The sequence below is a fragment of the Acartia tonsa genome, chromosome 8 (assembly GCF_053477335.1).
Source record: "Acartia tonsa isolate MP-2025a chromosome 8, ASM5347733v1, whole genome shotgun sequence".
Taxonomy (NCBI): domain Eukaryota; kingdom Metazoa; phylum Arthropoda; class Copepoda; order Calanoida; family Acartiidae; genus Acartia; species Acartia tonsa.
Window position 1 is genome coordinate 30,873,276 of NC_137267.1, and position 14,491 is coordinate 30,887,766.

General features: G+C 31.3%; 1 protein-coding gene across 5 annotated transcripts in view; it reads left to right on the forward strand.

The window, feature by feature from the left end:
* LOC145326484 (CRISP/Allergen/PR-1-like) overlaps window positions 1–9,470 on the forward strand; it is a 66,823-nt gene extending 57,353 nt beyond the window's left edge. For 3 of the 5 annotated variants that reach the window (XM_080169852.1, XM_080169855.1, XM_080169854.1), the window contains 14 exons: window positions 1,362–1,409; window positions 1,832–1,900; window positions 2,479–2,587; window positions 2,818–2,880; window positions 3,304–3,403; window positions 3,708–3,770; window positions 6,184–6,291; window positions 6,590–6,655; window positions 6,893–6,987; window positions 7,047–7,127; window positions 7,342–7,382; window positions 8,174–8,250; window positions 8,675–8,794; window positions 9,085–9,470. In XM_080169852.1, coding sequence (XP_080025978.1) covers window positions 1,362–1,409; window positions 1,832–1,900; window positions 2,479–2,587; window positions 2,818–2,880; window positions 3,304–3,403; window positions 3,708–3,770; window positions 6,184–6,291; window positions 6,590–6,655; window positions 6,893–6,987; window positions 7,047–7,127; window positions 7,342–7,382; window positions 8,174–8,250; window positions 8,675–8,789 — 1,035 coding nt within the window. In that variant the 3' untranslated portion in view covers window positions 8,790–8,794; window positions 9,085–9,470. The remainder of the gene's footprint in view (window positions 1–1,361; window positions 1,410–1,831; window positions 1,901–2,478; window positions 2,588–2,817; window positions 2,881–3,303; window positions 3,404–3,707; window positions 3,771–6,183; window positions 6,292–6,589; window positions 6,656–6,892; window positions 6,988–7,046; window positions 7,128–7,341; window positions 7,383–8,173; window positions 8,251–8,674; window positions 8,795–9,084) is intronic. The other 2 variants (XM_080169853.1, XM_080169856.1) reach the window with 1 other exon arrangement.
* The last annotated feature ends 5,021 nt before the right edge of the window (window positions 9,471–14,491 follow it).

The window sequence follows — 14,491 nt, forward strand, 5'->3', positions numbered from 1 at the left end:
GTTTGTCTGTACAAAACGTTTAAGTAGAGAGCATTCTTAAAAAAGCTCTGAGACCATTTTTTTATGTTGTCATTTAATAAAGTTGTTGTTTCTTCGTCTTGTTGCTTAGTAGTTTTTTGGGCTTCTCTTTTTTTGGGGGATAAAGTCATCCTTGTTTATATATAAGCTTAATGTAAACGTATGAAATGCATATTGAGTTTTAAATTGTTGTTTATTTTCTTACAAACGGTTTATTAGCAAGGTTTCGTGAATATTATTAAACCAAATAAAGAAGAAAAATTTTAGCAAATTTTACAAGCAACAATAGTTTATGTAGTCAAGTAATGTTTGAAGTTGTATTACAGTTTAATGTCATAGATTAAAGAAGAAATTGACGTAAAAATATGGAAAGTTTTTGAAATACTTATAACTTAAATAAAATTAAGCTCCACTATGTTAGTGAAAATAATTACTAAATCAGAACTGAGCCAAATTTTACATCCCATAACTATAAAGATATCACATTTTTTAAAGAAACTTTGTAATTTGTATTTAAATTTTAAATCAAAACTATAAAGCTGCAATACCTATTCAATTTTTCTTCCTTGTTAAATTTCCCAACGTCATCTTATTTAATGCCTCTTTAAAACTCAGGGAATAGGGATAGGACAACGGTTGAAAAAATAATACCTCTCCAATACTTATAATGAAATGTTTAAAGCTTATAATTATTGGGGGAATATAAGAGGTGTAGATTAAAATAAGGCCCATTGTCCATCCCCTCCTTGTTAATATCCCACTCCCTATTTTTTCAATAATGTTCAATTAATAAGTATTTATTCAACTATTGTTTTATCTTTCGGTGTTTTTACAATAAAGTAAGACTTTTCCAGTATGGCTTCGGAACCGATTAATATCCCGCTGGATTAGAACTGGTTCTAAGCCATACCTAAAAATCATGTATAGTATTAGTTTAAAGAATTATTATTAGAGATTATTCTATTATCGTATTACAGACAATTCTCCACGAATACTTAAATAAAAGTAATAAAATTAACACCAGTTTGGTTAGCCCTGGCGATCGGCCTTTCTAGGCTAACAAAAATGGTTTGTTTCATTCTTCATTTTAATATCCGCATAAAACTGTCAATAATGCGATGTCATAAATAACTATGGTGTAAATTTTTATGACTTTTCCTATGAAACATATTTGCAACTTTTGAAAATACTTTGTGTTTAATTCATCCATCCTGGCAGGCACTAAAGCTGTATAAATGAAATTCCAATTAAATTTTATTAATGATGGGTATTCAAAAAATATTTTTAATTCTCTTCTGATATTTTTCTGTGTATTGTAAAAACATAAATTTATTTGATTATAGGCAATTGTTGATTGGTACGATGAGGTGGAACTTTTTAGCAACAAACAGGTATCTATCTATCTATCCGCAGCATTCCAGTAAATGGTAGCGTGCAAGCTTGCAAACGAGAAGGTGTCAAGTTCGAGTCTACACCCAGATTATACCAACAACAAAATTAATTCGAAAAAAACTTAACCTATAGGTGATTTTCAGCTGTCGTTGTGGGCAACACTTATTTGAATTGACGACCTTTATATCTGTTATATCTGCCCTTCAAATATTATTTTAGATTTATTTCGCTAGTTGGCTATACCTTATTCCTGGTCTGCACCACATCTTATCCCTAGAGACATTAAAATATCCATTGCGTGATCTATTTATAAAAGTTTATTGGGGGGGGGGGGGGGGAGTAGATAATCTTCTAGAATCACTAGAGTGTTTAGCCTAAACCTGTAAAATACAGAAAAAGAAAACTTTTTGTTTAAATTTAGGTTGAGCCCTTCCAATTCTCATCTGCCATTGGTCACTACTCTCAACTTGTTTGGGCTGAAACATACAAGGTATTTTGTTTATCTATTTATTTTTATGCTCATTATCTTTCTTTTTACCATTTTTTAATGCTTTCTTGTCATTTGTGCGGTCCCAAGAACCAACAAAGCAATTGCCTCGAAAAAGTTTGTCTGTTTTATTTTCATCGAATTTTGAAATTTTTTAATGTCTGTAAGATATCTATCTATCAAACCTGATTGGATGTGGAGCTACAACCTATAAGGAGGGAAAATAGTTCTCAACCCTGTATACTTGTAACTATGGTAATAATAATACCTAACCTTCTATCTATCTATCTGTCGTTCTATCTATCTATCTTTCTATCTGTCCAGATTAGATGTGGAGCTACAACCTATAAGGAAGGAAAATGTATCTCTAACCTGTATACTTGTAACTATGGTCCTATTGTTACCTATCATTCTATCTATGTATCTGTCTATCTATCAATATTTCTTTCTATCTATCCAGATTGGAAGTTAAGCTACTTAACCTTGGTTTTCTACCCTGTATACTTGTAACTAAGGACCTAATGTTACCTAACCTTCTATCTGTCGTTCCATCTAAATATAAATCATTTCTATCTATTTAGATTGGATGTGGAGCTACAACCTATAAGGAAGGAAAATGGTTTTCTACTCTGTATACTTGTAACTATGGTCCTAATGGTAACTTCATCAAGGGACAAATGTATAAACAAGGTAAGTTGTATGAGTATAAGTATCCATGTCTTTCACTGACTGAATTATTTCCTCCTCCTCCTCTTTCTCGGCGTTTATTTCCTTTTGGAGATAGTTTTCATATGAAATAAATTGAGTTCCTCAGATTATAATTAGAATCTGACTTCAAATTTATGCATGAAAAGCGTCGAAATTAAGAAAAATAAAGAGAGAAAAAAATGACAAATATTTATTGTCATTTGATATTTTAGGACCTGGATGTTCCTCCTGTCCAAGAGGTACCTCCTGTTCCAGGCAGTTTCCTGGTCTTTGTGGTAAGTACTTATCTAATTTTTTTGGCAATAGAATTCAATAAAAATAATATTATTTTTAGTTTTAAGCAACTGCTTAATAAACCCTACTGCTATTAACTATAAAAATTTGATGTTTAATTTTTACTACATTTTGATACTAAATAATATAAAACAAAATTGACATTCTATATTCCACATTTTGTCTTTAACTTAAGACTTAGATAAATACTGAACCGTTTAAATTCTCCATTGTTTGGAAGATTCACATAGGTCTATGGATTATTTTAGGATATTTAATTTTTAGATTTAGATCTTGTCATAACTTAGGCTTTTTTACTAATTTCCCTACCTCTTTGAATACAGAGCGACTAGACTACAGTTAATATTATTGGAAATACTATATAGAATTGAATTTAGCTAATAAAAAAATTTTTTTTTTTGCAGAGGATACAAATTCAGCTCCTGTGTTCATTTCTGGAGACGTGGACAACAGTATCTCTGAACCTCAGCCAGTCACACAGCGTCCTATTCCTTTCAGGCCAAGGTATTAGAATTATTTGGTTTGTCATAATTGGGGATTAGATACAACCTATGAGTAAGTTTATACGATTGAGTACTATTCCTAAAATTAGATAGATTTTACATATCACCCCTCTCTTCTCCTAACACTTTTTTCTAGCCCTTGTAAAGGGTCTAATCTTAGTAGTTTTAGAAGACTCAATTTATTTTATAAACCAATTCTGAAATTTCCATAAAACACAATGTAAGTTGTAGGTTTTCTTCCAGTTACCTCTCAGATGTTGGGCTTGCATACAACCTAATCCAATATTGCACCGAATTGTTTTCAGACTTAGCATCCCTGAGCCGGCTATAACCACCCTCCGTCCTACCCTTGTCACATTTAGACCAAGGTAGACAGCATGACTATATACAGTATACACAGTAGAATAACAAAAAGCATGCATTGATGAAATTTTCTAATATTCAGGGATAAGGGATAGGAAACCTGGCCATAAATTAGGTCTCGGCCTGGTTTTGAAAGGGATCATGCAACTTTTACCATTTGCCTAATTTAATGACCTTACTGGCGGACGGCTCATATTGGCTACCGCTCTAAACCAATAGTGTTCTGTGATTTGGGCTTGTTTTGTATCAACCAATCACCAATTGGCGGAGCCAATTGGTGATTGGTTGATACAAAACAAGCCCAAATCACAGATGGCGGAAATTTTACAAGCAGACAATTCTAGAAAAAATAATGATTTCGTCTGCTACGAAAAAATAAATATAAATGGTGTTAGATCACATTAGTTTAATTATTAAATCTGCTTAGAGTTAAACATTAAAAAAGGGCCACATAGAAAAAACAAAAATAACGGGATTATTTTTTTGGAAAGAAGGTAGCTACGAATTTTCATTTGGTAGTTTATAAATTAGATGTTGTATTTTGAATTTTAAAAATTTAGTACGGAGTTGATACAACACCTTCACCCTAATTTTTGTACAATACAACACAGTACAGATATATCATTACATTATATCCAGTATAGTATCCAAAGAACTTGATAGAATGTTACCCAAGTGCATATTTATTTATTTATTTTGAATTTTAATTAGCAATGAAATTTTCAAATAAAATTTTTACTCATTAATAAAAATGCAAATAATACAAACTAAAATCTGTCTGAGGGAAACCCAACGATAGCTTTCTGACAGTTCAAATTACCAAAGTAAAAGATAAAAAATTTTGGGAGAGAAAAAACTTCATTTTAACAAAAGCCATTAATATATAGGTTTATAAAAAGTTATGTTTTTTACTTTAAACTAGCTACCTGAATTTGATTCTATACTTTATCTACACACACACACACAGCTTTTTCATTAGCATTTTATACGAACCACTGCGCTATCCCAAAACTGGTTTATTAGGCTAGAAATAGGCCTAGGCTTGAAATAGGCCTGAAATAATATTTTCCTACGTTTCCCATCCCTTATCCCTGTCTAATATTATTTAACAACATATTTTTTTAAAAGGATCTTTAAGGCTATACATATAACTATTTTAAATACTAGCGGCTTCGCCCCTAGCTGCCAGGGGCTTTGCCCCATGATCTGATGGGAAGTTCAACCCCAACCCATCTTTTTTTGTTTTGTGTGTTATAATCTGCGTAATATTTATTTAATACCTGTAAGTGCGACAGCTTTTACTACATAATATTTATTCAATACCTATATGAGCAACAACTTTTTGTTACAGAGAAACGTCAATTTTTAACAATTACAAAATGGCTCAATTTTTTTTTTTTGGGGGGGGGGGTAGTAAGAATTCAGACGGACAGACATCAAGCTACTTTGTATTATAGATAAAAAAAAAAGTATGTCTGCATATTTATAATCACATTTAATCTTGACTATAATACAAAGTAGCTTGATGTCTGTCCGTCCGTCTTTTAAGATCTCGGTAACCACTGAACCAATTGGATACCTACTTGTCCTGTGATGGTTTTAAGCTATTTTCATTGGGTGGGACATCCCCAACTCTCAAAAAAAAAAAATTATCCTCTCCGTCCCCCCCCCCATAATTTTTAGAGATTTTTTTTGTGAATTTTGTGAATTCGCCATTTATTCGCGAAAATTTAGGACCCATTCGCAATTTTTTCGGCTGGGTAGGTAATAGAAGATGTAAGTATTTCAATTTTTTAGGTAATGTTTTTTTAATTACCTCTTGGGGCAAAGCCCCTATGGGCTAGGGGCTACAGTAAATTGGAAGAAAATAAGTATTGCATGAAAATTATGGAAAATTAAGGATTAGTGGTATTGTTGCAGCTGTTAACAATTCACTCAATTTTCGATTTACAGATTGAACAATCAGCTTTTATATTATCTGTGAAATTCCTACTTTAGAGACTGCTTTTAAATTTAGCAATTGGATACAAAATTATAAAATCAAACATTTAACAAATCAACAAATTACATATACATATTACGTAGATTGAATTGTTTATACTAATAAAATTAAGGAAGTTAAGTTTTAATTAACAATAACATATTTTGCATGTTTACCTTAATTTTTGAAATATATTATTTGTATTTGTAAACAAATACGGCCAATTATCATTTCAGAACTTCACCTTCTAATATGTAACATTAGTTTTTAGTATACTTTTTAATATTGTTTGTGACAAACATAATTTTTATTTTTTAATGTGAAAATATCCATTATCACAGTTTCTAAAATTTTAGACAAAATGACATAAAAAATGATTGCTAAGATTGGAATATATCCTAAACTGCTGAAAGAAATGCTAACTTATTTTATTTTAGACCAACAACTACCACAACTACTACTACAACGACAACAACCCAGAGAACATTCACATCTACTACAACAGCTGCTACTACTAGAAGACCAGTTCAAACTTCTTTCCAAAAGTATACCAATATTTTCATATACTTTAAGCACATAAAAAGATTACTCGCGGCTGCGCCAATTAAATTTAGATGCTATGTATTCCAAGGTTTAGCGAAAGCAGAAGAACAGCCCAAAACCATCCCGATTTCCAACACGTAAATCTATAAAATCATTAGCCTATAACCATCCGGGAATTGAATGAAGCTTCCATAAAATGAACAACTCAATAGGTTCTGTAAAAATCGAAATTTTCAGCTACAGAAAAAAAAGTTAATACTTTATATAATTGATTGCATTATGGTTTAAAACTTATTTTAGTGTGAGTACCTCAGAAAATCTGTTCAACTGTGACTTTGAGACTGAATTGGAAGAATGTAAACTTAGGTAACTTTTTAAAAATATTCTAAAATTTTCAAATCAAAACTTTGACTGTCTTTTGGGTTTTTAAACATTAATATCAATAAGGTTAAAAGCTGTTTTGCATGATAGTAAGTTGATTCTTTTAAAAGTAGAAATTCATACTTATTTAAAGTTCAGTCAAGCTCTGTAGTTAAGGATAATCTCTTTGACATGAAGTGTAGCTACTCTTCAGTTCTTACAATAATATACCTTTGTGTACAGGAGTGGAGGTACAAAATGGAGCAAGCAAAAGAACACTTTTGATGGCGTTCCCAATTCTTATCATGCCACTATTCTTGAACAAAGAGACCAAACAGGTAAATATTGATTTTATGTTAAAAGGTATGGTTCCAATAATTTCATCTATACTTTTTAGAATTGTTTTTTGAGAACCTGATTAATCCTCCCAAGTCTGGTGTTGCCTGTCTTGACTTCAAGTACAAGAAAGTCTCAACAGGTAAAAAAATCTAATACCTAGACATAAAGACCTTTTTAACATAATATGTTGCACTGTAATTTTAATGATTAAACTTAATTAGTTTTCGTTGGATAAGAACCCGTGCTTAGTCATTAGTATTGCAGATAATTTTAAATATTTTTTTTTGGCCAGGACCAATAATAAGGATACAATTAATAATATATACAATTAAAATATAAATACTTTATTGGAGGTGAATCCATGCCTTTGAGAGTGTTGGCTTGGCCATTTAAGGTAACCATATTCTATTGATGTTTGTATAACGGTAGAAATAATAACATTTTAGCAGGTTAGGTTGGAGTAGGTTAGGTCTCTATAGGTTTATCACAGTGTGCTCCTTCCTACAGGGGTAGAAGAGGCTAGAATATACAGGCTTAACTCTAGGATGATGTTAGATTTCTAATTGATCCAACTTCGATATAATAAATTACGTTTGCATGTATTAAAATGTTTTTATTTGTATGATAAGATTTTCTTTCTCACATGTAATATTTTTTCATTTACAAACTATTAACGTATTCTCTCCATGATGGAGGCATAAGAAGTTTTAGAACCCATAAAATAGCCTTAAACACATCCTAATATGTCTACAAAGCTTCGCTAATAAGTAAAACATATCATATAGGTTGTTTTATACTGAAACATAATTATGTAATTTAAATACATAGTCTATCTATAATACAAAGTAGCTTGATGTATGTCCGTCTGAAGCTTAAGATCTCGGTAACCACTCAACAGATAGGATTCTACTCTTCAGGGTATATACCTACTGGTCCTGTGGTGCTTTTAGGCTATTTTCTTAAGGGTTGGGACACCCCCAAACCCCCCCCCCACAAAAAAAATGAAACTCCCCCCACTCAAAAAAAATTAGGGGGGGAGTATGGTTCAGGGCACCCGAATTTTTTTTTATTTTTTATTTTTTTTAAAAACTACCTCATGGGGCAAAGCCCCTAGAGGCTAAGGGCGAATCCGCTAGTTTTATATATCATAACAACTCTAAATAAATCAGTTAATATTTTAATAAGGGAAAGCCTGGCAAGGTTAATATTCTGAGAGATTCTCCAGATACAAAAACTTGGATCAGGGCACAGATTACCTACAGGTAATGTAATTAAATCAGTTTTTTTTCATTCAGTATAATTAATAAGATTTTGTATTTGTTGGCTTGAAAAGCTTTGTGGATTTGTATTAAATATTGATTGGGTCATACAAGCCTATTGTCCAAATTCTTTCACCAAAAATTTTAATATACATAGGGGGCTATTTTGTTTATCATAATTGGTGGTGAATACCAATTAGTAGTCCCTTGTCTTATCCCGTCAGGTGCCAGGAAATATCAACCTGTGCCGATTTTCAATAGGGTCCTTGAAAATCAACCAATAGCTTCGGGAATAATAACCCAGCCTAGCCTTACAAAATAGCAGAAAGCAATTTGCTAGCAAACGAAAAGGGCCCCAACATAGGTATCCAGGTAGTTGTCTTGTTATACATCTTTATTTATAGATTGATTTTTTTGTATTTTCCAGGAATATTGACAACTATTTCCTGGTGATGTTGAAGTCCGCAGGTCCCTCGGAGAGAACAGCGAGGATGTACTTGGCTTTGGATGATGTCAATATTAGGGAAGGAGAATGTGATTAATACAGGTATGTAGCGGTAATATCCCTCAAATTACATTGTGAAGAAAATATACCAATTTTGTTTATTATTTTTAGGACATATAGGGTTCTTGATATTTCCGCGAGGTTTGGGTCCTACTTAGAGGGGTTAAGCATAGTGAAATATTATTATTTATATCTTTTTACAAGCCTATCTTTCTATCTAGTTTTCCTTCTTTATCTAAAATCTGTCTACTAACTTATCTATCTATCTGTCTACCTGTCTGTATATCTATTTGTCTATATGCTATTTTTTGTTAAAAATCTATTAATTTTAGATCATTGAGAATCCTGTAAATATATACCACGCCATACAAATTTTGTATACCTTTATATTAGTCGTCTTCCAAGCTAAATAATCTGGTGGATTTTTATATCAAATTTTAGAACATTTTTTGCACAATTCTATTTAAAATTATGACACAATTATGCCAGGTTTTTAAATTAAAAACCTTTGTACCCATTGAATGCCATTTTAAAAAAGACAATTTATTTTATGTTTAATGTATCTTTTTTTTGTAATTCTTTAAAGAATTCTTACTTTTTGAATATTTTTACTAAATTTTAAAACTATTGTGAACGCTAAACTTGGATATGTAGATAAATATTGTATATTTTAACTTTTTTGTATTACACCTTTTATTATGAATAAAATTATATTCATGTTGTGTTTTTATTCAATTTATTTTTAATTTTAATTTAAATGTCAAACGTTAAAACATTTCCTAATCATTTTTGACAATTTTTTAAAGTAGTAAGTTACTTTTCTCTCATATGAAAGTCATGTTTTGGAACCCATTACCATGCATATTTAGGACTTTCAGACAAGGTTGTCCAATTAAAGGGGTTGGAACTTGGTAGTATGATGAGTGGTACCTCACCAAATACCCCGCCTGGATGTTTGGATACTGAAAGGGAGACATGCCTAGCCTTAGTTATCCTTGGTTAAAGAATAGACCTGACAATATTATTGTATATAGTGTCCCATATTCACCATTTACTTGTAAATGGTTTTAAAGTTTTAATTTTATTTTTATATCCAAAGATACATAAATAAAATAGTAAGCCCACTAAAAGTTTCTAAAACTTATCTCTAAAAGATATCTTGCATTTGACCCATATTTGATCATAAAAAGCTTTTATACTATTGAACTTTAATGTCCTAGTTTGAATTCCATATAGCTGTTCCTGTGACCTGGAATCCTATTTGAAGCAGAACGCTTTTTGTTTGGGTCTAGGTAAACTTTTCTATATCTCCTTATTAAAACTTATTTACATCATTCTTTAGGATACATAGCAAGGCTTGTGCCGAATTATCAAACTCTATAAAAGACATTTAGGACCATCGAATTTTACATGGCTTTCAACATGGGATTTATAAATTTGTTTCACTTTTATTAGACGCGATTTGTGCAAAATAAAATAATTATTTTTCCCCAAACATTTTTGGACCTACCCCTCCACGTAATAAAGTCCAAGCTTTTCATTTTAGGCGAGATCAAAATTCTCAATAGTAGGAGTTTTAACTGTTTGAGGGACGGGTAAATAAATTCCTCCAAATAGAAAATTTTTATTGTTGAACTGGAGTTTAAATTGGGAGATGGTAGGGGGGAGAGAGTACTTATGCCTCCTTTATTTTTTTGTTTTGGGGGGAGGGAGAGGTTATGCTTAGTTTTTTGGTGTGAAATGTCAAAACCTTACCTGATTTGAAAAAAAAACAAAGGCTTTGAACCAATTTTTAGCAACATGGTTTCCTTTAAATTTAGCCCTGTGTGGCTTCCTGAGGTTACCTTGTACCAAACTTCTGTTGGTGTTGATAGAGGCTGGGGTTCCCTCCCCCATATGTAATTGCTTATTGTTATTTTAGATTTTATCCCAAGGAAGATAAAAATATATTTGTTTGATGTTTTTTTTATTCTTGTGTACCTAATTATAATGATATATTCCATACAATAATTTCTTTTTTATATTTTCACTTGTGTTTGTTCAATATAAAATTTATCTGTATTGTCAATACTATATACACAAATTTTAGACTGTATGTCTGGAAATAATAGAGGGATCTTAAAGTAAATTAAGCCATGTTAGAATTGTTCTATTGTACCCAATCATATACAACAGTTTAGTTAATGAAAGCCAACAAATAAAATTCTTCCATATTTTTGACACCTTTCCTTTCATGATAAATCATTTACTCTACAATAAGAAAGGAACGAACAAGCTTTTTTATTTTGAGGGGGGTAAAATCAGGGGTTTAACGATTTGAGGTGTTTATTTTTTTTTAATTGAAGGAGGTAAACACCCCTCTATCTCCACCCTTGCACGTCTATGCAATAAAATTTGCACATTTAATCATTTGTCAAAAAGATTATTTGCTTCAGCTTATAAATAATTTTAATACTGTTCGGTTGTCAGTGCTCATCTATACAAATGTCTTAGAGGAAATTGTTATACTTGAAATTTAATATCTAACCATTAATTTTCCACTTCGAATAATCTTCACAGCCCTAGTTTTGAAAAGTAGTTCTTAAGCAAGAGCAAGATAGGGTTTCTTGAACAAACTTTTGTATGTCTCCGCCTACTTTCTAACTATCTATCTATATAGCTATCTTGCTATCACCTAAATATCCTAGCTATCTAATACAATATATTATTATCATTCTAGCGTGCTATCAATTATATATCTGTTTACTTAATATAGTTATCAACATCTATCTTTTTTCTAGTCACATATTATGAAATTAATGCTTCATTTTCCCATATTTTCTTCAATTTTAAACTCTTAAACTAAAAGTTGCTTAGACATTTTCATTTCTTAATCTCTTTTTCAAATTTTCTATTTCAAACGAAAATAAAAAAAGTTGTCATTAAATATATTCTTGAGAGAATTAGTTAACTCTCAAAAGTGGTGTTTTGTTATTCATTGACCCATACCCGTGACTGCACAATCTTTGTTTGATGACAAGAAATTTGCGAGCTTATTGGTGAATGCATTCTCCCTGGTTTACTTCGCTTTTAGAACTGTAACCCTATTAAGCCGAATCCTATGTAATGTATTTGGCTAGCTTAGAAATTAAGAGTTTCAATTTTATATATGTAAGGCTGAGAACCCTAACACATAGACTAGCCTTGGGCTTTTTCAAGGATTTTTCCAATACTTTAAAATGCCAGAGGATACGTCCCTATCATAAAGGGGCTCTAAAGTCAAAGGAATATAAAAAAAATCCTATAACCATCCCAAGCCTTAAATCTGAAAATAGAACAGCATAAAACCATAACGAGTAATACTCGAAACTTCCATAAAAAAGAGAACTAACTCAGTACTTATTGAAATTTTGAGATACAGACAACAAAAAACTTTAAACTTTGTTTCATTGAATTATTTTCTATTTCATTGCGAATTTCACTCAAATTGCATAATTGTCCTATTTCTATATCCCTGAGTTAACCGCACTAAATTTAGTTTGCATGTTTCGCTACCCGCACAAACTTTTCATACAATTATCTCACTAAAACATTGTTCCCATACAAACCAGCAAAACGATTAATTTTGATTTAACCCTATTCATTGAATTACGACTAACAATCTATATTAACTGTATAACGGATTTTCTATAATCTTTAAGAAAGACAATAGGGTAAGGTATTACGTACATACATTACTGAAAGGCATAGAAGTTTAACTACAAAAAAAATACTGTTATATAAGTACACATACATATATAGGACATCTTTTAAAAAAATAATTAGCCCAGAAGATAAAAAATAAACAAGGACAATTAGGTTTGAAAGATATCTATCTTTATAACATACAATCCTAGTAACACTATATTTCAAAATTCAAAATATCCCCCAGGAAGTAACTTATAAAGGGAAACAAAAACGACTCCTTGCAGATGGTATAACTAACGAACATTAACACTTGTAAAGTGTCATAACGCAACATGCAGAATTCGAATCCAAACAAAATTGTAAGTAAATTTGTTGCAAAATTGCTTAGATACTATTTAAGGACATACTTACATTTTTGGACTTGATTATAAAATATGGTAAGGATTAACGATAGAGTTGTTACGCTTTCTAACTAGTATAGAAATCATCATGTCTAGTTTAAAATTGATAGAACAATTATAATATGCCTAAATTAACTATATGAGCTTTCCGTGACAGACAGACTTGCGAACGACCTTAATTATAGAAAAGAATCGATTTAAGCATTTAATGAAACTATGAAAAAGAAAACTGAAAAGAAATAAACGTTATCAAACAAATGGCATCAGATATAAAACCCTTGAATGTACAATAATAAAATTCATGTTCACCAAGAGATACATGGAAAGGGCAATATACATATAATGAATTAATATCTACTCCAATTCTTCTGTAGGGAAATTTTCCATTAGTAGTTTATAAAGAAAGCGTTTTAGAATTATTTAAACCTCATTGACCTTATCTTTTCTGTATGAAAAATGAAATATGACATGGTCGAACTGTTTTTTTTTCTATTTTACTGATTTTCAGTTTTAACATACAAAAATCACGCAACCTAGATAAGAACTCAAGATCTCATCAATTATCAACACATTTTTTTATCAGCCAGTGAGTCTTAGCAGCCGCAATCAAGCTCGGCGACACTCAGCCGATGTGGCTTTTAGGAAGCTGCAACAATAAAATTTATCAGCTGCAGTTGCGGCATTTAATCCTTGGGTTTTTTTTACAATCTCAATCATTTTAAAAAAGAAACAGCTTTGATATAATGTATATTTATCCTTACATAAAAGTATCAGGGTTCGACTGTCTATATGGCAGTCTGTAGCTTAGGATTTCGCTAGTTGCTGAACTGATATGGATATCGTTTACAGTGAAGCATCAGGGGCGGGGGAAGGGGGGGAGTGGAGAACCTTATACCCCTAATGAAAAATAATCTCTAGAAAAAAAGACCCCTTCGAACAAAATTTCTTTTTTTTTAAAACCAATAATTAAAGTATAGAGTAAACTCCTTTCCCCCCTACCGTCAAGCACTTTTAGAGTCAAACAATGGCGAATCCTCTAGTGTTGAAAGTAGTAACACTGTTCATTTATGACATTTATTTATGCAAATGTGAGTTAAGTATATTGGGCGTAAAAGCCATAATCATCAGATACAAAATTCATTTTAGATATTGATTAGGTAGGTACAGGAGCATAGGGTAGGTAAACTCACAAAAAAATGTATCCACTCTTCAAATGGTTTGACATTACTAATTGAAGAACTTTCTGATATTTCATCTACATACATGGGAGTTTATTTAACTTATATTAACAAATCTGCAGTAAGTCCAACTTTATACTAACAGCTACTCAAACACTCCAATAACCAATATCATCATATTTTAAAAATATTCACCAATGAAAATTGTTTTATCAATGCATTAAATGAATGTTCGAGGCGCTTTTTTTGCGTTATAGTTTACCATTCATTTTTGTTACCAATACACAATATTATCCTCGTTGAACTATCTATCCATATGTTTCTGGGTTTGATTATATTGTGGTGTATTTCAGTAGTAGGGTGATCCACTGACTTTGCCATGCTGGATTATATGATCAAACCACATAATGATTTGTGTGAAGTTTTTGATTTCCTTAAAGTTTGAATACTACCTAAACAAAAACGTCCATGAAGCCCTCAAAGTTGCCCCTTTG